Source organism: Alligator mississippiensis, chromosome 2, assembly GCF_030867095.1.
Source record: "Alligator mississippiensis isolate rAllMis1 chromosome 2, rAllMis1, whole genome shotgun sequence".
In the NCBI taxonomy this organism is placed as follows: Eukaryota; Metazoa; Chordata; order Crocodylia; family Alligatoridae; genus Alligator; species Alligator mississippiensis.
This window is the reverse complement of record NC_081825.1, coordinates 298,385,970-298,412,635: the sequence shown is the minus strand read 5'-3', so window position 1 is coordinate 298,412,635 and position 26,666 is coordinate 298,385,970. Positions and strand designations below refer to the sequence as shown.

Here is a 26,666-nt window from a genome sequence, read left to right as displayed (position 1 = left end):
GCAACAGAGCTGAACTTCTGCCTGGCAGAAGCAAGCGATTCAGATCAAATGTTTGGTAATCAAATGCCTCCCTATATTCTTTGGATTTCTTTTCCCTACAGGCTTCAACTTCTTCCTCAGCTTTTGGCTGTGAGCTTGTGATTGGATCCACATGTGCTGACTCGTGCATCTGCTGAAGAGCACCGCTGGTCCGTCTGTGTGCATCATGGCCGGATACAGGGCTTTTCAATGTATGTTTGGAGAGATCCTGGTAAGTCAGAAGGACTTTCTTGCTGGCTAATGGCATGGGGCTGCTGCGTTCCCAGGCAGCGTAGCCTATTAACTCTCTTGTTGCTCCATGAGGAACAGAGAGATGGCATTGTCAAAGGAGCCTAATGTGCTCAGGTGCCTAATTCCCCTTGGGAAATTCACAGGGAGTTAGGCACTGAGCTCCATCCACCCCTTTGGGAATCCCAGCCACTCCAGGAGTCTTTCACATTTCTACAAGCTACATGAACCAAAGTCGAGCCAAGTAACTTAAACATGCATTCAGCACGGGGACTTTCTCAGTGAAGGCGGGCGAGCTGGCCTCTCCGTGCCAGTCAGCCGCGTGCCCTCAGGATGGTAGCTGTGCAGAAAGGACAGACGATGAGGCATGCAACCAGGGGAGACGTGTGACAACCGTAAAGCCACTTACCTCATTTGTGCTTCCCTGTGGCAAAGGCAGTGGGAAAAGGGGAAAAAATAGCATCCATGTGTATCATGCGCTTTCTCGGTAACGTTACAGCATGCAACTTCATGTACACCGCCTTTTTCTGAAGGGTAACACTCCCCAGCTCCCTCTATCCATTAAGCCTTTCCCTTCCAGAGAGTCCTCAAATCATGCTCCCTGGGGTATCAGTGCTTCCCGAAGGGCTTTGGGTCCCGTGCCCTCCTTAAGGCGGTTGTACTGCTCTGTGTCCCTATCATTCCACGTTCTGGATAATAAAGAAAGCATCACTTTACAACCATGTTGGAACCTCACCAGCAGCCCCACAGGGATTGTAGTGTTCCCTTTCCCACACAGATCTCTCTTTTCCCTCTTCCTGCATTCCCATTCCCTCCTCGCATGTGCCCTCTAGTTCGCCGCATCCCTGCAAGGGTGCTCATAGCCCAGTTGGAGAGACCGCCCTAGAAACACGGCTCCAAGACCTCACATCATACTCCACGGTCTGAGACCTGGTCCACACTACAGACGCAAGTCTGCTACAACTTGGTTTTCCCCCATCACGGAGGTTTCTGATTTGGACCTTACTGAGATTTCACATCTGCCCTGAGCTTTGACTCCAAATAGAGGCAGGCAGTGGTTGAGCCGTGCTTTGTTTCCCAAACCAACCGACCTTTCCTATCCAAGGTCTGTGACCTCGGTGCGGAAGCTCTTTGGGGCAGGGACTGTGGGGTCGCCCCACCGAGAGCAAAGCCTCTGAGATCCAGCAGGCTGGGATGGGAACGGCAGAATCCCATGCCCACCCGACAGCAAAGGAAACGGCTTGTTGCTGAAGGGTTTAGATGGAGGAAGAGTTGCAATACAGATTTTTCTTTTTTTACACCTGCAAATGCTTTCTGCTTCCAACATAGCTGGAGAGGAGATGCAGCGACTTCCAGCTTTAGCAGCCAGAGGCAGTGGCTACATTAACGCTCTCGCCTTGCAGAAAGGAGCCCGTCTCAGCCCTGAATCCGGCAGAGCAGGGAGGTGAACCTAGATCTGCCACATCCCAGCAGTGTCTCAGTCCGTATCTGCTGTGGCTTGTTTCCCTCCCTCCCTCTCTCCACTCTGACCAGAAATGCCAGGGTGGCCTGAGAAATCTTTCCAACGAAGGATGACTCAAAACATCCCCCAGAGAGGTTTGGGTTTCAGCTAACTCTTCCCCCTGCCATTCGTTTTGTTAGGAATTGTCCACTCAGCCAGCTGCGTCATCAGCCTTGCCTTAGGACTCAGGGTTGCACAACCCAGAGAGTCTGAACAGGGCATGTTTTTGCCCATCCAGCTCAGGGAAGAGGTATGTGAAACCTTGTCATTCTCGTATCCATTTTGCTTTGCTAAGTGAGCGAAGGGAGAGGGGAGTTCTGCTCGGGGCCCCCGTTCTGGTCACCAGCATCCTTCCCCGACACCCCACTCAGTCGTGTTGGCTGCACGGTTTTGTCCCTCCCCACACAGGCAGATCCTGCGGGTGCCAGGACTACAGGCACGGCTTGGAAGGGGCTGAAATTCTGGTGTCCCCGTGCTCTGGAGACACAGGCAGAGGTCCCTGTCTGGATCAGAGGTGGCCAAACTTCCATCATGCTGCTAGCCACAATCCCGGACCTTGAAACCACCAAGAGCAGCAGGATGCGCAAGGCTGCAGGCCCGCAGGCCCCAGAGCCGGTGCTCCGCACCCAGGGCCCAGTCCATGAAACGGTTTTATCATTAAATGATTTCCTAGAAGAACTAACGTGAGAGAACAGAAGAAACTCAAGAGTAGCAAGTAAATGAACGGAGAGCAAGGAAAAAACTTTGCCTTTATTGAACTATTTCCTTTGCTTCAGGAGCTACGTCTGCACTGCCCGGGAGCTGCATGCGGCTCGGTTTGGCCACCTCTGCTCTAGATGTTTTGGGTCTGGTTAAGCTAAGCCCCAGTCTTGCAGCTGACTTTGGCGGGGACAACTCAGCAACCTCAGATGTTGCATCTAAAGGCTGTTTCCAAGGAGAGAAGCCCCAAGATAATCAAGGTGAGAGAACGTATATCGGTATCAGAAGTGATTTCTCCTACCTGGTCCCACAAGGCTGCAGCCACTTGGTCTATTACTGCTCCCAGCTCTCTGTACTCCCCAGAGTATCTGATATATGCCCAGGTACACAGTGTGATAAGGGTCAGCCCCATTATCATGTTGCATAGACTAGCTATGATGTCCAACCCAATGAATCCGGTCACACCGGCGATCACATAGGTGATGAAAATGACCACAAACAATGTTGCAGGGGTACGTGCAGCGTGGAAGATGTTCTTGCTGTCGTTGTGCTTGATGTACTGTATGTAGAGCTCATCTATCTCGTTCTCCAGCTGCTGGAGGTAACGGCGACTGAATTCCTCCCCACCCATCTTCTTCACTCCGCGGAACAGCTTCACTGCTTCCTCTTTGAGCTCCAGGTGTTTGCTCTGGAGGTCGCTGGGTGCAAGAAAAGGCCGGTCACCCCCACAGACCTGGAGGGAGAAAAGACCTGCTTACTCAAAACACGTGTCGGACCGATCACGGTGGGTCCTGGGTCTGGGACTGTGGCCCTCCCACAGGCACTTGCCACTGTGCTGATGATAGCTCACTAGATTTAGGGCTTTTGTGGGACTGTGACCGTTCCCTCCCACCAAAACCCCTGAAAATGAGCTTCCCTTCCATGTACCTGGCAAGCCCTGAGCTCTGCGTTCTGCTTCCACGGTGAGAAAGAGCTGTGGGTGGTATCAGTAATATCTACAGCCGGGCAAGGGCTGTGGTTTCTCACACTCAGAGAATAGGAGGGTTGGAAGGGACCTGGGGTGGTTCTTGTGCTCTTTCAGTCCTCACCTGCTGTGCAAGACTCTGAACCCAGCCAGACCGTCTTGGTACATACAAGCCTTCAATTAGCCTCTTATGAAGGCTTTAGAAAATGAAAATGGAACTGGCTGGTGATTTTTACTACCTGACAGCTGGAGACCACAGAAGAAGTAATTTGTGCAAGCCCCCAGGTTGTTTGGAGGAGGCCTTGAAAGCATGTTTGGGATTTTTGACATTTAGCATTTTAGTCACCTGAGAAACCTGCATCTAAATTCCTCCCAAGTGTCACTGAGAAATTTGGATCAGTAAATCATTCCCAGGTAGAGGAGCCACCGTCAGCTGCCTCATAAAGGCAGATCCTCTGCCATCTAGTCACTTGGGAAATATGTTTGATCTCAGCAGAAATACCAGCGTTGGCCTTACCTCTTCCATCCTCTTGTTGTAGGTGTCCTTGGCAGTGGCAACTGCTGCTAAGTTGTTAGCTTCCGCTGTGGCCTGCGAGGGAGGCAGAAAGCAAGATTTAGATCAGGTCTCGTCAAGAGTTGCCTGCCTGTGTGCAAGGGTACACACCATGCATATCCTTGCTCTCTGAAGTGTGCATACGTGCAAAAATTAAGCAAGTCAGCAGCGCTCTAGTTTTCACAAAATGCTCTCCCCTCTGCAGCCTCATGACAGCTTTCTACCAGCCCCTTTGCCTTTTCTCTCCTACCGATAAGAGGAGCCCTACCCCATCGCTGTTCTCAGTGGGGGCAGATGACAGAACAAGCAGCAATAGTCTTAAGTTGCAGCAGGGGAGGTGTAGGTTGGATATCAGGAAAACTTTCTCACTAGCAGGGTGGTGAAGCACTTGAGCAGGTTACCTAGAGAGGTGGTGGCATCTCCCTCCTTGGATGTTTTTAAGGCCCGGCTATACAAAGCCTTGGCTGGGATGATGTAGTTGGGGCTGGTCCTGCTTGGAGCAGGGGGTTGGACTTGATGTGACCTCCTGAGCTCCCTTCCAGCCCTCATTTACTATGATTCTGTGATCTCCCTTTGGGGTGTAGATGCAAGCAGTGGCAAACTCCAGAGTCCAAGCGGATCCTACATCTAATCGCCACACGTTGACAATCTGTTAGCAAAAGCTGCTCAGCTGACACCAACAGCCACTGCTGCACAGGGAAAGAGGAGTGACATCTCAAGAAGCCAGGACCCAAACCTGGGGATTGATAGGTGCACCTGGAAGCCATTCCTGTGCGAACCCATGTGTGGAGAGCGTGATGTCACAGGCCCTTCTGCAAGCAGCTTCCACTGCTGTCTCATGAAGAACAGTCCTGGATGACTACGTCACTTTTTTAAATGGGAATTGGGCTCCCAGGCTACATGAGTGCTTTTGAAAATGCTCCCGGACGCAACTGTAAAAGATTTGTATATGGTTGTTCCTTGGATTGTCATGTGAGGACGTCTAGAGCAACCTGAAGCCTTCCATTAGCCTAAATGAAAAGCAATGCCAAGCACTCTACATCACGCCAGCCAACAGCACGCAGCATAAATACCTGCAACATCGACTTTGGATGTGGCAATTCTTCTCCTTGATAAATCTTTATATACGCCTAGGAAAGAGCAAAGAAAAGCATCTGTTTGCACATAACACTGTCTTTACTCAAGGCACTTGCACACATGCCCCTGTATCACATACTCACCCATGGCGGGGTTTTAAAAGGCACAAATGGGATACAGGAATCCAGCTCAACTTGGCTCCATCCTGAGCTGAGCAGGAGCAACTTGGATTTGATTTCATGTGTGACGTTGGGCAAGTCTGTCCGTCTCTCTGGGTAGGTCTACTCTGATATTTACGGTCACCCCTGAGGGTAGTTCTTAACCAACCCAAGCCGTGTGGGCTACCCTTCCCTAATTATACCTTGCTTTGTGGCCCAAACCACTGTACCTCAAGCAGAGCCTTTCTGGGAATTGTCCTGCCTATCACTTGTCTCTTTTTCTGTGCATAGCTGTAATTATGGGCAGTAGAGACAGCAGATGGAGTGCAGAAGGGCCGTAAATCAGCAACATGGAAATATGGGATTGTTGCTGGCTGACTTCTTGTGCTCAAGACCTACACACCCAAACGCACCATAAGGAGGGGTAGGAGAGGTGGGGAATGAGGGCAGGGTTGACCGTTGGGTCGATCCTGAAGCTCCACAGCTTCCAGGTCCAGCCGGACCGAGAGCAGAGGGTCAAGTTTAAGGGGTTGCAATCTAAGTCAGTCAGCGGACATGGGCTTGAGGATGACCTTAAGGCTGACCCCAAGCACCAATGTAGACACCCCCTCTTTGCCTCAGTTCCCCCTCTGCCCAGTGAGGTTAGCTGGGAGGTGCGTGCATGAATATATCCCAGAACTGAGGCACATGGAGCCCGTGATAATGAAGCCTCGTAAGGACCTGAAATGAGGGCACGTACCCTCTCCAGACAGCGTATCCTGGTCCACCCTAAGTCATGTCTCATTTTGAAGAGGGGGAGAAAGTGCACGCTGCTCCATCTGAGTCCCTGAAACGTTGCATAGCTCAGGAGACCGTACCTTAAAATACTCCACGAGGCCCCGGCAGGTAATGTGGTTTCCATTGATCTCCTTAACGTCCAGGCTCTCGGAGCCAAGCAGCCAAGGGATCAACACCTTCAAGTTCTTGATGAACTCTTCATCTATTTCTGTAAGCAAACCCAAGGTCAGACCCACAGTCAGACTCATGCTTCACGATACAACCCTGTGCAAGGCAGGTGGGTGACCCCAGCCAGGATGGAAATGGAAATGCTTTATGTCCCTATGAGGTCTGCCCTCAGCAGCAATGATCTTTCTGTGCTGCTACCACGCACATGCCTACAGCCACATTTCCAAACCAGCCTCTACACCCGCAACAAGTTGCACACACATCCATCCCTCTGTAGCTTAAAAAGGGATTATCCGTGCTTTAATATGATGAATTAGCTATTTTGTGCCTCTCCGAAGACAGAGTGTTGTGGCCGATTTGTAATCCCTGGCAGTGAGCAAGCTGCACGAGGATGTGGTTTCACAACTCAGACTTTGACTGACAATAAAGGAAACGGTCTATGACTGCGTGGTGCAGGTGGCACAGAAACAGGCAAAATGATTGGATGCTGGTCGGTTCAGCGAGTGACCCCAAAGGTTGCCAGGCAACCGTACATAAATTCGTAGAACTTAGACTGAATTGTGAAATGCGATTGGCTCATCCAGCACTCAAAACCACAGCAGCCCACCCGTAATAGAATATGAAAAGCCTAAGCAAGTTGGTATTAGACATTCGCATCATAGCACCCATGTAACATCCTGCGGAAGTATTCCCCGGGACGTCCTACACGCCTGGCCAGTGGACACTGGGAATCCTAGTGCTCGGGTCCTCCCATCCCACTTGCACTGCGCTTGCATGCTGTGTGGCATGGTTTACTGGGCCAGTTTGTAGTTTGTTAATAAAATCAAGCCAACTACTGGAATGGTTCCTTGGTCTTCAGCACCACTCCACCCCCAATCCCAAAGGTATTCCTGCTATCCCTAACACCTCTGCTGGTGGAAAGCTGCTCAGGGTTGAAAGAGCAGAGGGATTCACATTGAATAACTCGGCAGGAGACCCTCGGTGCATGGGCAGTTGCGTGCTGTGCTCGTCAGGATATGTGCAGAGGCAGCTTGTGCTCTTGCCAGCAGGTGTGGAAATGCTGTGCCCATCTTCCTTTCCTTGGGCTCTTTGATTAAAAGCAATTGCGTTTCAAGCCTTCAACCTTATTGCCCACAATTTTATGAGAAGGAGAACTCTCCATCCTGGCTCCCGAATGCACTAACTGAGGAGCTGTCTCAGCCATGGGCTTCTTGTTTCGGATGCGCACTGCATATTGAAATATTCATATGCAGTGTTTGAAAAGTAGTGGCACCCTCAGGCGACCTGCAGTCTGGGAGCTCTTGTACATGGATTAATGCATTTGTTTTATCCTGTTACATTAGACAACGCAGGCTTCTCTCATAGTCCCTACCACTGGCAGATGGGTCCAATTTGTTCTTTGGGGCTCCTTACTAAGTGCCTTGGCTACATTGTGAAGGAGCAAGGTTCTCATACACCGCTACCTAACAAGGCTTTTGCTCAAACAGGGCATGGGCTCGTCTTCTCCGTGCTGATTTTTGATCCGCAGCCTCCTAAAGTCGTTTTTAGGAATACAGCCACCCAATCAATATATGAGAACATAGGGACCCCTCAGCTGCAGGCCTACATGCTAACGTCTATTAAACAGAGATGCTTCTGTATCTCCAAACCATTGCTCCAGAAGTGTTGTGCTAATACAACAAATCAGACGGAGCCAGTGGCATCACTGTGATCCTCAAGGTACCTGTCGGGGCTGGAACATGATATAGCTCCTTGGTTTCTTACCTAGTCTTGCTTGGTGGTGGTATTTTTTCTGCAAAATTCAGCACCTGATAGCTATGTTGCTACATGTCTGTCATATTTTGAATAAAGCTTCACTCTCATCTGCAGCAGGCTCCAGTAGGGCAAAGCATTAGCAATAAAACTGGGCAAATGTTAGTCTCATCACCATCTCCACCAGCCCTGATGGAGCTGCTGGAAGCCAATGGGCCGCTTTTACTACCTTGACTGATGCAGATGGAGTTGCTGCAGGGCCAAGACACTTCAATGTAGAAAAATGTCCGTGGTATATTTACTACCATTCATATTAAATGGCCTGAAACCAGAAGGCGGAAGCTAATGCACTGTCTGGGCATGGAGAGGGTAACAAAAGGGAAAGGTTATGATTAATTCTAATAGAGCTGGGAGAGCACTTGAAGGCAAAGAGCACTGGTATTAAGAGGCTATGACATGCTCCATATGCTGAGTCTTTCCATAGCCAGCATTACGGTCTAGTAGGCTCCTGATGTTAAACCTGGAGGGAAATCTGGGAAGGATCATTGTCCCCAACCTTCACTGGCCCATTGGCCAACCATCCTGAGGAAGAAGCACTGCAAGCAGCGTGCTGCTTTGCTTTCCCATGGCAGCCTGAGGAAGTGCATCCATGAAAAGCAAAATTCCCTGCAGGTAGGAGCAAAGTTAGTGGGTCTTGCAGGTAACGTACTGGCCGCAAGCTGTAGGTTGGAGACCACTGTATTGGAGAATAATGGCCTTACTAGATAACTGTTTTCTTTGTCGTGGACCCCAGACTTTGCCAGAAGCAAGAGCTGAACAACTCTCTGGCGGTGGAGACATTCAGTGCTCATTCTGCTTGTTTCGTTTGAGGCGAAAGGCGTGTTTCCCTCCTTGCCAAGAGAGCTCAGCGATGGGTACGTGACTGACTAGCAGATTCACAGCAAAGGCAACGCAGCCCCAAAGAACAATTCACCTAAAATTTGCTTTGCAAAGCTTTTCAGCGTGAAACCTCTCTGTGTCAAATGGGCTTCCTTTTTTTTTAGTGAGCACAGTCTTGCCCCCCACAGTGAACTGTACCTGCAAATCTGTGTCTGCATTGAATTACCAATACAAAGTGTGAATTAATTGCAGACACAACCACGTGGCCATAAAAATTCAACTCTCAGCCTCACCTTCCCTGGTACCATCTCATTCTCAGTCATCGAGCTAGGGCACGATCATATCATCCCTGGCAATGCCTAACACATCCCCTTTATAAGACTAAAACCAACAATTTCTCTGGCCATGAGCAGCTTGTTGGCTGGAGTCTGACAATGGCTTTCCATTTGCTTTCAATAGTGCTTTCCTGAAAATATCTCAGGACTTCAGGAGATAATGGGATCCTCTGCCACTGCGTATAAAGCAGACATTCAAATGCAAATGCAAGCCATCAGGCTAAGTGTCCAAAAGGAAAGAGATCGTTTTCCTTCAAACCTTTCAGTTTTCCATCGAAATTTGGGTTGGTGGCTACTTTCAAGCCAGGGTGAGGCAACAGGAAGCAGGAGATTTTTGTGAAGCAGGAATGGATGTGTTTTCGGACGTTCTGCAGTTCTTCGTGTTGATTTCCCGAGACCTGCGAGAGAGCAGCTTGAGGTCAGCAGGGTTGCATGTCAGGCGGAGGGAACGCGAGTACTGCGACAGCAACAGCACGGGTTGAAACGCGGGGTGCGCGCTACGGGGACTGCGCAGAGGAGGAAGGAGCCGGATGGGAAGGACCGTGCTCAGAGGGAGACTTCTGCAAGGTTCACGCGGCCACAGGCAGAGCTCTCCTGCTCTGACCACGTGCCCTGGACCGCATCATTGCCCTCTGACGACGAGCATGCATGAGTATGCCTGGAATACACAAGCATTCGGGATGTCACATCAGGGGCTTCCTGCCATCTCCTTGAATTAGGCCTGCTCCATTATTTCCACTATCAAACCCTCCACGCGTTTCCTGAGTGCTCCTCATAGCGCCTGCTCCCAGGGGAGGCACACCCAGGCCTAGGGTCAGAGAGGACCTCGTCAGGGCACTTCTGGAGGGACTGGATGCATTTAAATCAGCTGGTCCTGACTATCTCCACCCCAGAGTGCTGAGGGAATTAGCAGAGGTCATTGGGGGACCCCTGGCACGGCTTTACGAGCACCCGTGGTGCTCTGGTGTGGTGCCAGAGGGCTGGAAAAGGGCCACCGTGGTTCCCATTTTCAAAAAAGGGAGGAAGGAGGACCCAGGAACTATAGGCCAGTTAGTCTTACCTCGATCCTGGGTAAGCTTTTTGAGAGAGTTATCCTGGTGCGTGTCTGCGAGGGGCCGGCAAGGGAGGTGATGCTTAGGGGCAACCAACACGGGTTCATTCGAGGCAGGTCCTGTCAGACCAGCCTGGTGGCCTTCTACGACCAGGTCACCAAATCCTTGGACACAGGGGTAGCAGTGGATGTATTTCTGGACTTCAGGAAGGCCTTCGACACTGTCTCTCATCTCATTAAAAAACTAGGGGACTGTGGCGTTGACACCTACACAGTCAGATGGGTCACTAGTTGGCTGGAGGGCCGTACCCAGAGAGAGTGGTGGTGGACAGGTCTTATTCAACCTGGAGGGATGTGGGCAGCGGGGTCCCCCAGGACTCGGTCCTCGGACCTGCACTGTTCAACATCTTCATCAGTGACTTAGACGAGGGGGTAAAAAACACCCTGTTCAAATTTGCTGACGACACTAAGATGTGGGGGGATGTGGGCACACTGGAAGGGAGGAACAGGCTGCAGTCAGACCTAGACAGGTTACAGGGGTGGGAGGATGAGAACAGGATGGGTTTCAACACTGACAAGTGCAAGGTGCTGCACCTGGGGGGAAGAACCAGCAGCAGACCTACAGGCTGGGGAACTCCCTTCTCGTCAGTGCAGAGGCAGAAAAGGATCTTGGAGTCATTATTGATGTCAAATGAACGTGGGCCGACAGTGTGGGGACACGGTCAGGAAGGCCAACCGCACCTTGCCTGCATCCACAGATGCAACTCGAGCAGGTCCAAGGAGGTGATCCTCCCCCTCTATACAGCACTGGTCAGGCCACAGCTGGAGTACCACGTCCAGTTCTGGGCCCTGCACTTCAGGAGGGATGTGGCCAATATGGAGAGGGACCAGAGGAGGGCCACCCACATGATCAGGGGGCAGCAGGGCAGACCCTACAAGGAGAGGAGACGGGACCTGAACCTGTTCAGCCTTACAAGAGAAGGCTGAGGGGGATCTGGTGGCCTGTTACAAACTAGTCTGAGGGGACTAGCAGGCATTGGGGGAGTCCCTGTTCCCCCGAGCACTGCCAGGAGTGACTAGAAATAGCGGTCACAAGCTGGCAGAGGGCAGATTCAGACTAGACATCAGGAGGCGTTACTTCACAGTCAGGGCGGCTAGGATCAGGAACCAGCTTCCAAGCGAAGTGGTGCTGGCTCCTGCCCTGGGGTCTTTAGGAAGAGGCTGGATGAACACCTTGCCGGGGTCATTTGACCCCAGTACTCTTTCCTGCCATGGCAGGGGGTCGGACTTGATCTGCTCAGGTCCCTTCTGACCCGACCTACTACGAAACTATCATTTTCATCATGCAAGCAGCTATTCATGAAAAATGATTCTGGTCATGAGATCATCTGTACCTCCCCGCCCAGAAGTATGCAGCAATCTCGATGCAGGAAGAGGATAGCTCTGAGTGGTTCCACGTGGGTTTTAATTAATGCTTCTCAGACTATAGAGGAATCTCGTTGGTGCTCTGTACCAGCCGGGACATCCCCGCGCTGGAGGATCTAAGTAGGCCAGGCAGTTATTTTCAGGATGCCCCTCTCTGCTCCCTGCCAGGCTCTGCTGTCACACCACTTGCCTTTCAGCTTCAGCTCTACAAGATCCAGCCTCTACCAAGGCACCTGGAGTTGCAGCAAGGGAGGTTTAAGTTGGGTATTAGGAAAAACTTTCTCACTAGGAGGGTGGTGAAGCCCTGGAACAGGTTACCCAGAGAGGTGGTGCAGTCTCCATCTTTGGAGGTCTTTAAGGCCTGGCTCGACAAAGCCCTGGCTGGGATGATCTAATTGGGGTGGTCCTGCTTGGAGCAGGGGGTTGGACTAGATGTGACCTCCTGAGGTCCCTGCCAACCCTCCTTTTCTACGATTTTATGTTTTTCTGTGATTCTATCTCCACCAAGGCGTTCATCCCTCGGTGGGTGTGTTAGGGAGTGCAGGTGGTTACATCTCAAGGCAGATGCGTGCCAATGTTTAGATCAGGGGAAGCTATTCTTGATGCTCCTGGAGATGTCAGAGGAAGATGCAAGGCCCTTGCTCACGGCAGCACTGGATAACAGGTCTGGGTGGGGATCGGATGCATTTGCAGTGACACAGAGTGGCATCCTGAGCATGTGCACTGTCTCTAGTCAGCACCTCTCAGTGAGAGAGACCAGGGCATCACTCAGCCAAGTGCTCTGCACTCACTTCTCCATTCCTCCATGGGATCTTATGCCTCTCTCTCCCACTCATTGCAGTACCAAGAGCTAAGACTACAGTCTGCAGATGGTGCCTACAGTGGTGTACGGAAAGCGGCAGCAGCCTCTGCATGGAGAGGGAGCAGGGTCTTCGCGCTCGTTCTTGAACCCATCTCCGCGACCAGCCCGGTGCCCTGCCTCTGCAGCACTGGCCGGGCCCAGCTATACCATTATACAATTTGGGCAAGTTCATGTCAAGAACCACAGGGAAATGCTGAACCAACCTTAAGACGTTTCTCCAAAAATTCTGCGCCGCCATCAGATCCGTAGGAAAACTCGTAAGGGAAACTCCAGTCACGGACCAGGAATATGAGGGACTAAAAAGCAGAGAGCAGAAATCAGAGGGCGCATCAGTGCCGCGCAGAATGGGCTTGATCCAAAGGCCATGGACATCCACTGACTCTGCTAGACTTTGGATCAGGCCTGGATTGCACAGTCCTCCCCGCGAAAAAAGCTTTTGGAGCCGGGTGATTATTATTGTGGTTGTTGCTAATAATGATAAAGGTGTTTTACTAATATCTGTTCAACTATTTTGTTAATGCATTTCAGCCATGTTCACAGCCACTTCGTATTCACTTGCCACGAGTATTTGGGTATTCTAGCCTTGCTGCAAAAAAAAAAAAATTGGGAAAAATCCATTTCCAAACTATGCGGAAATATTCCTGGCTGAAGCGTTTGCATGTTCATCCAATCAAAAGACAGAGGAGGGGGGGAAAAAAAAAACATGATGGCCAACCAATCGCAGTTGAACATCCCTGCCTGGAGTTTATCAAGCCACAGATTTAGCAAAAGCAATATATATGATGCAGGCACACACAATTCTTAAAGATACTGGCTGATCACCTCTGAATAGACAGACTTTGGGACACAGATTTGCTGCTTTGCAGTGAATTTAAAAGCAGCTGTATTTGGATTACAAATATTTGTTTTAAATGCTTCATGCATCTTCAGGAGCAGCTTTTACAGTTGCTGATGAAGTGAGCTTCCACTCATGAAAGCTTGTGCTATATATATATATATATATATATATATATATATATATATATATATATATATATCTATCTCCTATATATGTACTATATATACCAACATAGTATATACATATATATCTACTCTGGTTATTCTATAAGATGCAAATCTACCCTGCTTTCTACAAAAGTGTCATCCAGACCACGGTGCAGTCTTCTACCCAGGAGGAGATTTGTTCCCTGTGACTCGTTCCAGAAGGTTAAAAAAAAATAATCCCATTTGCATACAATGCCACATACAGACTTGGCTGGAAATTGGATTCTTTGGCTAGGAGAACAGGGGCAATCATTCAAACTCTTCCTGTTTGAGATCCATAGCTGGGAAAGAACAATAGCTAGGAGCCCAGCTTGCAAGCTGAAAAGGAGGTCTGCTAACCAGGACAAAGGCAATGAGAGCCCTCGCTGCAGCCACATTTAGTTTTGTCCTATGGGAAAATCGACAGCCTCACTTTTCTTCAGCCTAGGCATCTGGCCAAGCTGACTTCTAATGGGAAACACATGCACAACGAGCGGACAAAGACGAAAGCGCTGGGTTTTTTTTCATTTCTTGGGGTGCCCACGTTTTCTGCTCAGCAAAGAAACACGTACCGGCACGGTCAAGGGATCCTGCTTGCTCAGAGAGATTTTTCAGTGCCAGTCGTGTCCTCCCAGTCTACTTCACCCCACATGTACCTTTGCCAGCGGGGCTGTGACCAGGACTTGGGCAGGCACGTCTTTGTCTATGCAGAAATGCCAGGTTTGCTCTTACGGCTGAAGGAGCGAGTGCCAACCTGGCATTCTGCAGGGGGGACATGGCTGTTGCCTAACGTACGGTTTTAATGGGAGGAGAGAGCGCTCCCTTTTTCTCTCTCCATAATACATTGCTTTTAGAGAGACGTGTCCAGGCGTTCGTGCGCATGCCTGTCCAGTCAGAGCCTTGCTTGCTGCTCCCTTCCCCTCCCTGTGCTTTCCAGTTCCTTGTGCTTGCAGCCAAGTGGCCCTGGCTCGTTGTAGCCCTGATCAGCCCTATTGCTCCTTCCCCCCCGCGCCCCACCATGCACCCGTCGGTCTTTCGGCTCCAGCAGCCTTTGCTAAGGCATCTCCCAGAGGCTTTCACACAGCGAGGCGGGGTGACTATGGTTCGGCACCGGTGTGATCGAGGGATAGAGGGGGCTTAACCTTTCCACTGCCAAGGATCACGCCCTCCCCAAAAGCAGTGATCCAGTGTAGGCAACTCACTACCACTCATCGCTTGGCAGTACTTTCCTACAGCAGCTGATTCATTCACAGATTCCTGAATGTTAAGGCCAGAAGTGATTGTTCAGATCATCTCGCTTGGCTTTCTGCTTCCTCTGCGAGGTTAAAAAAGCAGCCTGCCCTCACAAGCTCTTCCCCATGGCTGTCCTGGGAGATGGTGCAGGCCACCCCTTCGCCTTCTTGCTGATCAGTTTAAATCAGCTGTGCTTGTACAGGCTCTCGCTCTGGGGCCTGTATTCAGAAGAGCTAACGAGCTGCTTTGCAGCCCCCGTCATTATTAGCCTCTGCCGGAGGTGCCTGACGGCTCTTTCTTATTGCAGCCTCGTCTGTTCTTTGTGTTCGTTCCTCTTTGCGTCCTGGCTTGTACCGCTCCCGTGGACCCCTTGCTCCTCCAGCATCACCTGCTGGCTCATGCGGAGAGATGGGGCAGCCAATGGTCTCCATCTGAGCAGGGCAGTGGGAAACGGCAGGGAGAAGGGACTGCCCCTGCTCTGTAATGGCAGCCTCCCTCCCCGGGGTCTTTCCCATCTAGTTGTGCCCCTAGCCAGCATCCCTTGGGAGAAGGTTTCCCAGGCCAGGAACTCGGCCCTGCAGAGCAGCCAAACCTCCCCGGGCAGTCAGTGACTGTGGGGACATCAGCAGTGGTCAGTCCTACCCAGGGACGGTGTGGGGATGTCCACTCCATGCCACCTGGCTGTCCATCAAGCAGTCTAACCTCCCCCAGCACCTTGCATCACCCTGCCTGCCCTGCACCCTGGAAACCTCTGGCTGCATTTCTGTCCTTGCCTTCTTCCCCGGCCTGGCAGGGCTGCCAGAAATACAGCCCAGCCACTGCAGAAATATACCCCGAGGTCTGTACAATGCTTGCATCTTTAAAACAGGGCCTGGAGGGGCTCACCTGTCTTTCATCATTCAGAGCCGCGCCTCGAATGGGCCATGGGCTTTTCAATCAAGTCCCATCTTATCCAGAAAGATGGTGCAGCCCTTAGGGGTTGTCAGGCAAATTTAAATGGGGGAAGGAAGAGAGATCTTGGATGCTGTAATGGATTGCAGCAGTCCCCCAGCGGGTGAGGGAACAAGAAGCCTTTCTTTTATGCCACAGCTCAGCAAATTCTCCCCTGGTTTGATTTTCTCTGGCTGCTTTTCTTCCCATAATGCAAACGGCAGTGACACCTGGTGGTGATGCCAAGAGGCTCCCAGCAGAGCTGAGGGTGGGGAGGACAGCCCATCGTCGCAAGCTTCGTGCTACTCACCTGGAAGGGTTTCAGGAACGTCTCCTCCATGGCCAGCCTGCCGTATTCTGTAAAGAGCTGGAGCAAGAAGCAAAACATCAATCAGCCGTTCAGTTTCTAAACCTACAACGCGACACACGTGGTCCGTGGCAGTGCGGCCGATCCCGCGTGGTTCCGCTTCTGGGGCTAACGGTGTCATGGGCACCGCTGTAATTAAGGTCTGCTGAAGCATGCGTTTTATGCTTGCATTTTAGAGGCCTGTAAAGCAGCCATAAATACAACCTGACGTGCACGGTCTCAGCCTGGAATTTTTTGTTGCCAAACCGGTGTTAAAAGGAGTATATATAAAGGGATGAAGGCAGCTGCTTGATTGCGCTGCACTGCCCAGAGCTTCACGGGCGCTGGCGGAGAGCGGCAGGCGGGGCACCCTCGAGTGCTTCGAGCACAGATGGGACTGAGATTCAGCACGGGGCGCTGACCCCTCGAGAGCTGCGTCTTGCACACTTCCCCTGAACAGATGGTAGGAGGAGAGCTAACACGCAGTGAGAGAAAGGGTTGGGGGGGTTTGTTGGGGTTTTTTTTTAGCAGAGCAGCCAGATTTGGAAGTTCTCCAGCCTCTCAGGGCTGTTATTTCTGATCGGAGGACAATCTGCTATTTTGCAGGTTCCTAAAAATGGATCGACATGGTAGACTGTCGTGGCTAAAACCACCCCACCCACCCATGCCACATACGATAAACAGCACTGTTTTAAAACCCCCTTCGCAGGCATTTGCCTTGCAATGGGGACCAGCTGCGACAAGGCAGAAATCATCCAAATGCTCTTCGGATTTTTTTTTCTCAGAAAAATTTTTGCTTTCCTGTCTCTTTATTTTTTTAACTTATTTCAAAACAACTAAGACATTTCAAATGCACAAACATAGGCATCTGAGGATGGACGGGGCATCGTTAGCAAAATATTCCCATAATTAGTAGATAAGCAGGACCACGATTCCAGGATTTAGCCAAGCCAGGCTCGCTTGCGATGCAGCATATATGAGAGTCCCAATGTCTGCAGTCAGAAACCAGCAGCATCTGTCCCATTCTTTGGGGCTCTTTTCGAACACTGGGAGGAGAATTTGCTGTACAAAATTTGCTGCGTAAATGTGCTGTGCAATTTTAATCTTCAGCTTGCCAGTGATTGTTGGCAAGGCTGGGGAGCTGATGCTCAGACAGGTGAGCAACCACTCGTGGAAACAGCTCCTGCGTCTGTGTTAGGGTCACTCGCAGTTTCTACAATCTGACCACTCGGATCAGCAGAGCCAGGCTCGGCCCCCGCTCCCACCTGCACCGATACCAACCTCGAGACAAGGACAGGAGGAGACCTCTGCTTGCAAGCTACAGCCTCCACCTTGACCTCTCTGGTGCATCATAAATGACTTCCAACTCCTGGAAAATGGCAGGCATCTCAAGGTAGCCACAGGGGACCTTTCCTGGCCGACAGGCAGCTCCCTCAACCTCAAATGGCCTCTCTCAAGCAAAAGGCTACCTAACTCCGGTTCTCACTCCAGATCCAGACGCCAGCCGTGCCCTCTCATCTACACGGACCACATCCTCGCTGACCTAAACCACACGGATTATAACATCTCAGGTTCATTCACCTGCTCCTCTACCAGCACCTGCTTGTGCCCCTCTGCTGTCTGCAGTGGACGCGCAGGGTAATCCCTATGGGAAAGAGTGAATAAATACCCATCTGAGGTCGATTCCAGGAAGACACACAAGCCGAACATTTTATAACCTCCCTAGACACCCCACTGATGACCTCCAGGCACCAAACTTTAAAAACCAGCTTCAGTGGGAAACTGCAGAACAAGAAATCATCCCCAGTCTGGATTGTGTTGCGTGTGGTCTAAACAGGGACTATCGATTCTTATCCCGTCCCCTGAACTAAGCTGTTATAACCCTCCAGTCCCTCACCGGGTTAACTGCTTTGTTTTACTCTCCTACCCACCTTGCCTCTCCCAGCGCTGCCGCCTCCTTCTTCCTCCCCCTAGTACTTTAATCATTGCTGTCTACTTACCAGCTCTGCCTCCTGCCATCCCTTGTAGCAGTGCTTCTCAACCAAAAGTGGGTTACAAGAATATACGGAAGGATTAAGGACAAACTTTAAAAATGGATCAACAAGGCTTAAAAATGGATTCTCCTTTAAAGGAGAAAAACGAGGGAAAGCACGGCTTTTCCCTTGCAGGCTGGTAGAGCTCCAGCCTGTGAGGGGCTGTTTGGGGGATTGGGGTCTGGGGGCGGGGGGCACTGGGCTGGGGCTGGCCACTGGTGTTTCCAAATGGGTCCTGGCACAAAAAAATTCGAGAACCGCTGCCTTATAGCATAAGTAAGCTACTGCTTATGAAAACTGCTGCTGCATCTCTGATTTAGTTAGTCTACAAGTGCAAATCCCCACGCGGCTTTGTGTCCGGTTGGCTGAGAGGGAGCTGCAAACATCTCAAGGACAATCCCGCAGGCCTCTGCCTTCCCGAATATGGATTCCAGCCACAAATCCCCAGCATGCCAGGCCCCTTCCCAGATCAGCAACAGGACACCCAGCGAGAGACTGGCACCCGGGCGTCAAGGGTGCAGAAAGCCACCCAGCTTGCCAAGGCAGATGCACAGCACGCACTCCCCCACCTCCCACGCCGAGGCTTTTCACTCCGAGCCAGCCTTGCTCTCCACACACATCCTCAAACAAGACGGCCATAAATCTCAGCCTCCCTGCTGGCCCTGCCATCCGCCAGGACAATGGAGACCCGATCCTGCTCCCGGGCTGGGAAGCCCTGACGCCACTGACACCTCGGCCGGGTGAATCAGGTGCCAAGCAGCCGTGCTTACAGAAAGCGGGGCCTGCTCCTGGGAGACTGCTCCCCTGCATCCATGAATTCAAGACCAATCGCCCCGAGACTGGCACAAGGGCCTCCATGAGCTCCTTTTGCTGCTCTACAGCTGACCCCCCTTCCAGGAGCAGCAGCGAGAAGCACTAACCAGCTCTCCCTCCCCAGCAGATGCGGCCGCGGGGCGGTGGCAGGGGGTTACCTGCAGGTGCTGAAGGTCGTCTTCTTGGACGTTCTGCGATAGGTTGTAGACCTGGGTTGTAAAACAGAGGCATCAGATGGCTGAAAGCGGCCCGTTCCCCTCAGGCAGCAGGTCTGGCGGCCTGGCTATAGGCTGCTTTGTAATGATGATTAAATGACTGGCATTGCCACGGTGTCTGCCACGCCAGGCTGGGGAGCCGTGGCGCGCGGCGCTGTACAAGATTGCCCTACAACCTCCCACAGCCATGGAGCCAGTGCCGCGGGAGAGCAGCTGCTGTCCCACGATGTGACAGAGCGATGTGAGGACCCCTCCTCATCCCACCCCCATGCACAGGGCCAGGTCTCCTGGGGACGGCGGGGAGCCCTGGTCTGAGGTCCTTAGAGGGAGGTGGCAGGTCCTTTCTCCTGTTCAAGCAGTGTCCTGACCTTGGTACCAGAGCACACCCACTTAGCCTGGCTCCCTCACCCCCTCTCATCTCCCACGGGTCTCCAGGGATAGTGCTGTTTTCTCTACAGGCCAGCAGGCCACCCGGGCCGTGATATAGATATCCCGTCGGAGGGTTTCTCTTGTCAGAGGAGCCCGAAGTCAGCAGAGCTGGCATACAGCTACTTCCTCCAGCTCTCCTCTTTAATGCCAGGGATGAATGCATCCCTCTGCTGCCAATCCCGTGCAGGGCAAAGCGTCTTCAACCCCTGCTGGGAGACGAGGGCACCAAACGCTTGGCAGACTTGTCAAGTCCAGCGGGTCCTGGGGCACATCTCAGCCTCCCTCCCTCTGCTTCCCTTTCCTTCATCTGTCCTCTGAATGCCGAGCAGGAAAAAATCCCCCAAATGGGATTTTCAGCCCTGGCCTGTTCCAGGCAGCTGGAAGTGGAGCTCAGCCCATGCCAAGTGTTTTGTGCAGGCCCCACCCCACCAAAGCGATGCTGTGGGTCAGCTCCGCGTTACCTGTATGGAGCTAATCATCGTGCTAAGGGCGAAGACCGTGGCAGAGTCCCTCAGCGTGGACTGGCTGTCAAACGTGCCCTGCGTATCCATCAGCAGCACTGCGACCTGCGGGGCAGAGAATCCCACATCAGCTGGCAGCAGAAATCTCCAGGACCAGGTATCCGCAGGGGGAAAAACAACGCGTTAATCATGGTAGGCGGCTTGATCTCTTGCCCCTTGCAATAAATGAAGCACAAGGGGCCAGAGAAAGAAGCGCCTGCCCATTCATTTCTGCTAGCGCACCGGCTCCTACAGGCCGGGGGGAAAACTGATGAAAGCAGGAGAGGAACGTTTTCAAAACCATCTCCTTTAGCTCTGGGTGGATTTTCCCATGAACCCCATTGGTTTTAAAGCCAAATACAACCGCATCTCTCCTGATCCTAAAAACATTTGGCTAGCATTAGAAATTGTGGGATCAATAATTTAGTGGTGCAGCTGTGTTGGGCTCTTCACTGAGGATCAGGCAAAAATGAATGGCCTTGCTGCTGTCTGGGATGGGTTTTGCAGGGAAGGAAGAGGCTCCGCTCCACGGCCAGTCCTGTCTCAGGGCAGCAACGCCCTGGTATTCCCGAGGGCAGCAGGGGGTGGTGCCTCCAGGAGGATACGTGCTGGCTCCTAGACCCCATTGTCACGGGGGCATCAGAAAGATCGGAGCTGCAGCAGGCATGTGGCACTCCAGCCTCTCCAGAGGATGTGCAGCCTCTTCACCCACCCAGGACAAAGCCAGGCACCCACGTAGAAGCTTAGGTCATCAAAGGGACCTGCAACCAACAGCAGGCACGAGGTAGGGCAAGCTGCTTACCTTTTTCCCATCCGGTTTGTCCACAAGGAAGAGCTCGCTCCAGATCTGAATGCCAGTCGTCTCGCGCTCAGAGCCCCCGCGCCAGGAGAAACCCGTCAGCGGCTCGTTGTAATCCCCCAGCCAGTCCACGGACTCCTACGTATGGGGACAGAAGGGAGTAGCTTGAGCTCTGCCCGACTCATCCAGCCCCTAGCATGGCTGTATGGCAGGCCCGACGGGCTGGCCCCTGGCTCCAGGCACACGCTGGAGATGGAGCTGGAGCTGGAGCTAGGCCTGGCTGCCGCAGGCATGGAGAAGGCAACTGGGCGCAGCATACGGGTCACTCGCCCCTCTGCGGGCCAACTTCAGTGCGACTGGGTCCTGCGGAGGGGCTGGTATTGCTGGCTAGGAGGATGAAGACTTCACACCCACTCCCTCCCCCCACAGACCCACCCTCCCAACCCCACTTCCAGAAGGGCACAACCCCCCGCTTCAGAAATGGGAACCTGGCTGCGGTCTCTGGGCTGCACGGGTGAGCAGCGGGAAGCAAAGCACAGCAGGGCCCCCCCAGGCTACTGCGCTGCAGTCCCCAAGTGCACTGGGGAGCACTGGGCCTCCAGGCTGGGGAGGGGGCATCCCAGCAGACAGTCATAGAGGAGTAGACCCAGATGGGACCTCCAGTCCAATCCCCTGCCCTATCGAAACCATCCCATACAGGATCAGCCCTATCGAAACCATCCCATACAAACCATCATCCAAACCTTTTGTAAAACTACCCCCAACCCTGGCATAACACAAGACATCACAGCCAAACCTGGCACTGGGAAAGCAGAGGGGACCACAGTGGCCAACATCCTGCTCCTGTGAAAGGTTGTCAAGAGATCCCAGAGGGAGCACCACGCACCTGCTACAGAGGAAGGCCACCCTCTTACGCCACCCCCCAGCCCATGCCAATCTGACCAGGGGGTAAAAGTCCTTCTTGACCCTGAATATGGCATATCTGACCCTGAGTGGAGGGGCAAGACCCTCTAGCCAGGAGCCTCCTACTTTAGTCCCAGCAGAAGCACTGGCACAGCCCAGTCCTCATCCCCAGCCTGGCCTGCAGCCAACACCCAATGCATCCGATGAAGGCTTAAAAACCCCCTGACACATGTAACAGAAAGGTGGAGAGGGGGCAACCAGCAAAGCCCAGAAGCATGGGAAATCCCTGTAGTCGAGCATAGGCATTGCTCCAACTAGATCATCCCCAACTGGTGCCCGATGGACCGCTCAGACCTCCACGAGGAGCAGCTCTGGATTCAGAACTGGACCCAGACTTCCCCCACGCCGGAGGAGGGGACCCCGACAGCGCAGGGCTCATCTCCAGTGTGAGCCCTCACCATCGTGCACAGGACGTGCCACGCTCGGGGCCAAGACCCACCGCCCTACCTTGTTGTACATGTATCTCAGCATGAAGTCCATCAGGAACGACTTGCCCTTGCGGAAAGCCCCAGCGACGGACACGGCCACCACCTCCTTGTCTCTGACGGCCTCCGAGAGCAGGATGCGGTTCAGGGCGCCCTCGTCCAGCTCAAAGGAGTGATCGTCCTTCACAATGAGGACCTGGACTGGCCCGGCTTTTCTCACGGGCTCCTCCTCCTCGGAGCTCCACTCGTACTGCTTCTCGGAAAAGCCGCCTGTTGGAAGACGGGAACCGAGAGTGGGACCGGTGCACGCGGGGGGGGGTCTTTTCCTATAGGACATACTCGTTCTTCCACCGTGCGGTTTACCCCTGTGTATAATCCCTGGCTGATACTTACCTCCCGCATCAGGCCATAACACCTTCCCTGGGGCACTGCTCTCGGGGAGAGAAGCAAATTGCATCTTCCCGGCAGAGGTAGGAGCAGTGCTCAGCCTTGCAGGGTCTCAGCCGTCCCCCCCAGACCCGGAGGGAGGGAGCGCTGGCCAGGACAGCTGTGCTGCAGGAGGCTGTCCACCGCGAGCACAAGGACCCGGCGCTTCAGAGGCTGTTCCGGGTACGCTGAATCCGTGGCAGCGTGCCAGACGTGGATAACCCGCATGATTCTCCAGGACAATGGAGCTAAGACGATAAAAGCTTTTAATGACCTAATGTTCAGCTCGGGAGGCCTAGCACACCCCCAGCTGCTCCGAGGAAGGATGCATTAGAAGAGCCATCCACAAAGGACATCTCCGTGGGGAGCTGGAAGCCGTGTGGTGGTGGCAGGCACTCTTCTTTCCCTGTCTGCAAGCTGCTCAGCACAGAAAGACATTTGGGAGGGTGGTTGCCAGCCCTCAGCTCCCCTCTAGTAATGCCAATTGTCTTAGCCAGGATGGGAGCCCCTGCAGGCAGGGAGCTCCTCCACCCTTCTCGGAGAGCTTGGTAGAGATCACACAGGCCCTGCCCTGACCAGGATCTTCCAAACGCCATTGCCAAAAGGCCGGCTCCCACATCCCCACTTGAGCACGGGTCTAAGCAGCCCAGCTCCCAGAAGAGCTCAATACCCCTTCTCTCTTTCACAAGCAAGGGCCCGTCTTCTGCACAGGCTTGGGGCTGATCTGCAGTGGGCCATGCCCTTTTCTGCCTCTCTGGACATGGATGCACCTAACAGAACGGTTTCAACGCAGTTTAGACCTGAAGCAGACAGACGTATGAATCTGTTCAGCTGCTTCAAAGCTGCTTGAAATGGTTCAGAAGGGCGCCTGGCAGTGCTGTTTCAAAGCGGGGCACTGTGAACCAGTTCAGTGTCACGTGTGGACACCACGCGTTCTGTGACCCGGGTCTGGTTGGTCCTCCAGACATCCCACGCTGCATCGCTCCTCACCACCACCACCTCCGCCTGCTGCCACTGGCCACTCTGGTACACAGCCAGAGCTCTACTGCCCACTTTTCCTCTCTGCTTTTGTTGGCACGTTTTATCCATGAGCCCCTTTGCACGGCTGGGTCACAAGCTATCACTGCAACAGCCAGCTCTGGCCTCATACCCTACTCAATGGCAGCCCCTTGTCATGCCCCCCCCCCCCCCCCCCACCAGCTGCTGCAACCAAAAAGAGTGGGTCCAAGCACTACCCCTCCCCTGTAGTGAGGCAAGCACATGGCAAACTTTGGTCATCAAACTCCTGTTTAGGAAAGAAGAGGAAGAAGAAAAGTGACAATGTCCCCAGCTGCAGGTCACCCTCCTCCTGGGACACCCACAGTATGGGTGCAAGCACTCCCCCCGTACCTACTCACCCTCTGGGAGTCATACTAGGCTGGGTGCTCACTCTCACCACTTGGTGTTAAAGCCCCAGCGCTGTACACACTATTATGAACCGGTTCCCAATCAGTGACATTTGGGAAGGTTTCAGTCGTGACATGCATGCACCCTCTAAAGAAGGCTTGAAAGGTGCTTTCTTGGGTTTTTATTGTCTTTTATTGCTTGTGGTCATATTTTCTGGAAACAGGTGCCCCTCCCCATGCCTCTGGACCTCAGTCTAGCATCAGCTGGATGCAGGAGGCGACTGCAGCAGGCTCAGCTGTGCATGTTGCACTCTCTTCATCCCAGATGGAAAGGCAGAGATGGCTTTTTCTGGCTGCTTGGCGTGTGCTAACACCCACAACAAAGCCAAAGACTCAGAGTCTCCAGCCCAAGGTGCAAAGTGGCTGTGGTGGTAGGTGGCAGAGCAAAGAGCAATGGTCTCAAGTTGCAGCAAAGGAAGTTTAGATATCGGGAAAAACTTTCTCACAAGGAGGATAGTCAAGCACTGGAACGGGTTACCCAGAGAGGTGGTGGAGTCTCCATCCCTGGAGGATTTTAAGACCCGGCTAGACAAAACCATGGCTGGGATGAGTTAGTTGAGCACAGGCACCGAGTACATGGTGACCACCCATCCCTACTTAGGTGGGACAGTCCCAAAATGGGAACATCAAGTCCCAGTCTGGGCTGTGTGACTCCAGGGCAGCATTTGTCCTGGATTCCCAGTATTGTGCAGGGATCCAGGTTTTCCATTCACCCTGGAAAAATAAGGAAAACACGGGTTTCCACTTGCAGGCTGGCAGTGTTTCAGCCTGTAAGGGGCTGCAGGGAGCGGGATGCAGGGGGTGCACAATAGCCAGGAACACAGCCCCAGGCAGCAGCGGAGAGCAGCTCCCCCAGCGGCCTGCAGCAGATCGAGGCCCCCATGGTGAGGGAAGAAGTGGGGTAGGCCAGCGGTTCCCAAACTGTGGGTCGCCATCCCAAATGGGGTCACAACATCAGCGGATGGGATCACAGGAGTTGGGGGGCTGTGGGTTGGGAGTGAGGGGCCAGGCTGAGGAAATGGAGCTATAAATGGGGTCATGCTGAGGAGACGTTTGGGAAGCACTGGCCTAGGCATCGACTCATCCTTCTGAGCTGGTCTCCTGGGCCTTGACCTACTCTACGGGTGTGGGAGACCCAGGGAGGGACCCGCGGCTGAAGCCAACAAATGTCCTAAAGTCCTTGCAAGTAGCAGGCCTGGCCTGATGCGCTGTGGCACCCACAGCCACTGGAGGGGAAGGGCATTAGGGTCAGCTGGCTTTTCTCTCCACCGGGCTGCCAGGGGAGGGAGGGGTGTAGGCAGACGGGTCAGTTCTGCTGCTGGAGCCTGCACGGCTGAGGTCCATCCTCCCTCCAGCCCAGCGGCTGGAGATGCGGGTGGCAATAGAAAACCCAACTGAGCTTTCTTTTCTCCCTAATGGAAAACCCCGCTAAGCAATCTCAGCGTATTCCCCCTGGTTTCACAGCACCAAAGGGCAACCTGTCTTTTTGTTCCTGCTCTCCAGGAGATCCCGGCAGAGGCTGGAGGAAGGACTCTCACAGTGTCTACGGGCAAGTCCAGCAGCAGCTCCGATCTTGCTGTAGGTCCAGAAAAAACCCACCAGGTAGGTTACTGCCTCTTCCCATACTGGTCTCGCCAAGGCTCAGGGTGAAACCCAGAGTGTCTGAGTCCAAGGGGGCTCTCGAAGCCCCCAAGCGGCAGGTTTTGCCTTTAAGGCAGTGCTCAGGCAGAGGTAAGGAGCTTTCCTCTGGGGACCCCCCCCGCACACCTGCATGAGAGGGACCTTCTAGCCTATGGCTGGAGCATCCTGATCCCTGTCGACAAAGATGAAAACTAAACATCCAGAAGTGCAAGCCCACGGGCAAGTCTCTTTGGACTTTGCAGGGCCAAGGGCAGAGCTTTGCCCATAGCAGGGGGCTGTGGAGCCTTGTGACAGGCAAGGTAGACACGGCTGAGCTGGCACGGCTTTCCCTGCTGCAGTGACACCATCTCCTTTGAGCAGCAGAGCTATGTCCATGCTAGGCCGTTTTCCCCCCCAGCATAACGACCTTTTCCCATCCCTTGCTAACCTGTACCTGCCAGCAGCCAGGCCCGACTATGAACCTGGCAACCAAAGGGCTGGACAAGCAGTCGCCCTGCACCGAGCTAGAAGGGACAGAGACTTCTTGCGGAGCGCCTGTCCCCCTGTCTGCCCTTACCCCGCAGCAAGTGAAAGCCACTGGGTGCTGCTGCCCCCTGAATGAAGCAGGGCTAAGGTGGCCCGGCTCAGTGCTCACCCACTGCAGGATGAGAGCATGGAGATGGGACCACCACCGTGCAGTAAGTCCATGCCCTGCTTCACCTCGCTGCAGCACGACTGCTCCTCCAAACCCAGGGGCTCAGAGCTGCCCCTTCACATTTGCAGCTATCAAACCACACAGGGCATTAACCCAAACGTGCCTCTGAGCAGATCTCAGCCACACATCTCTGCTCCTATCCCAGGACACGCAAACCTCCCTATGTAAATGGCCCGCGGACTTCCTTATTTGCTGCCCGTGCACGTGTTCACTAGACGATGCTTATTTGCAGTGAGTCAGACATTCTTCTGTAAGCTGGAAATGAGATGATCCTAACCGGTCT

General features: G+C 53.1%; 1 protein-coding gene across 3 annotated transcripts in view; it reads right to left on the bottom strand.

The window, feature by feature from the left end:
- Nucleotides 1-26,666, bottom strand: part of ATL1 (atlastin GTPase 1) — a 44,621-nt gene that overhangs the window by 5,271 nt on the left and 12,684 nt on the right. Inside the window, exons 2-13 of one of the 3 annotated variants that reach the window (XM_019494091.2) lie at nucleotides 22,200-22,447; nucleotides 20,793-20,927; nucleotides 19,952-20,056; nucleotides 19,005-19,055; nucleotides 15,965-16,021; nucleotides 12,672-12,764; nucleotides 9,390-9,528; nucleotides 6,077-6,204; nucleotides 5,058-5,114; nucleotides 3,949-4,020; nucleotides 2,769-3,200; nucleotides 677-691 (exon numbers count right to left, since the gene is read on the bottom strand). In XM_019494091.2, the coding sequence (XP_019349636.1) occupies nucleotides 677-691; nucleotides 2,769-3,200; nucleotides 3,949-4,020; nucleotides 5,058-5,114; nucleotides 6,077-6,204; nucleotides 9,390-9,528; nucleotides 12,672-12,764; nucleotides 15,965-16,021; nucleotides 19,005-19,055; nucleotides 19,952-20,056; nucleotides 20,793-20,927; nucleotides 22,200-22,447 (1,532 nt within the window). The other 2 variants (XM_014595158.3, XM_019494092.2) reach the window with 2 other exon arrangements.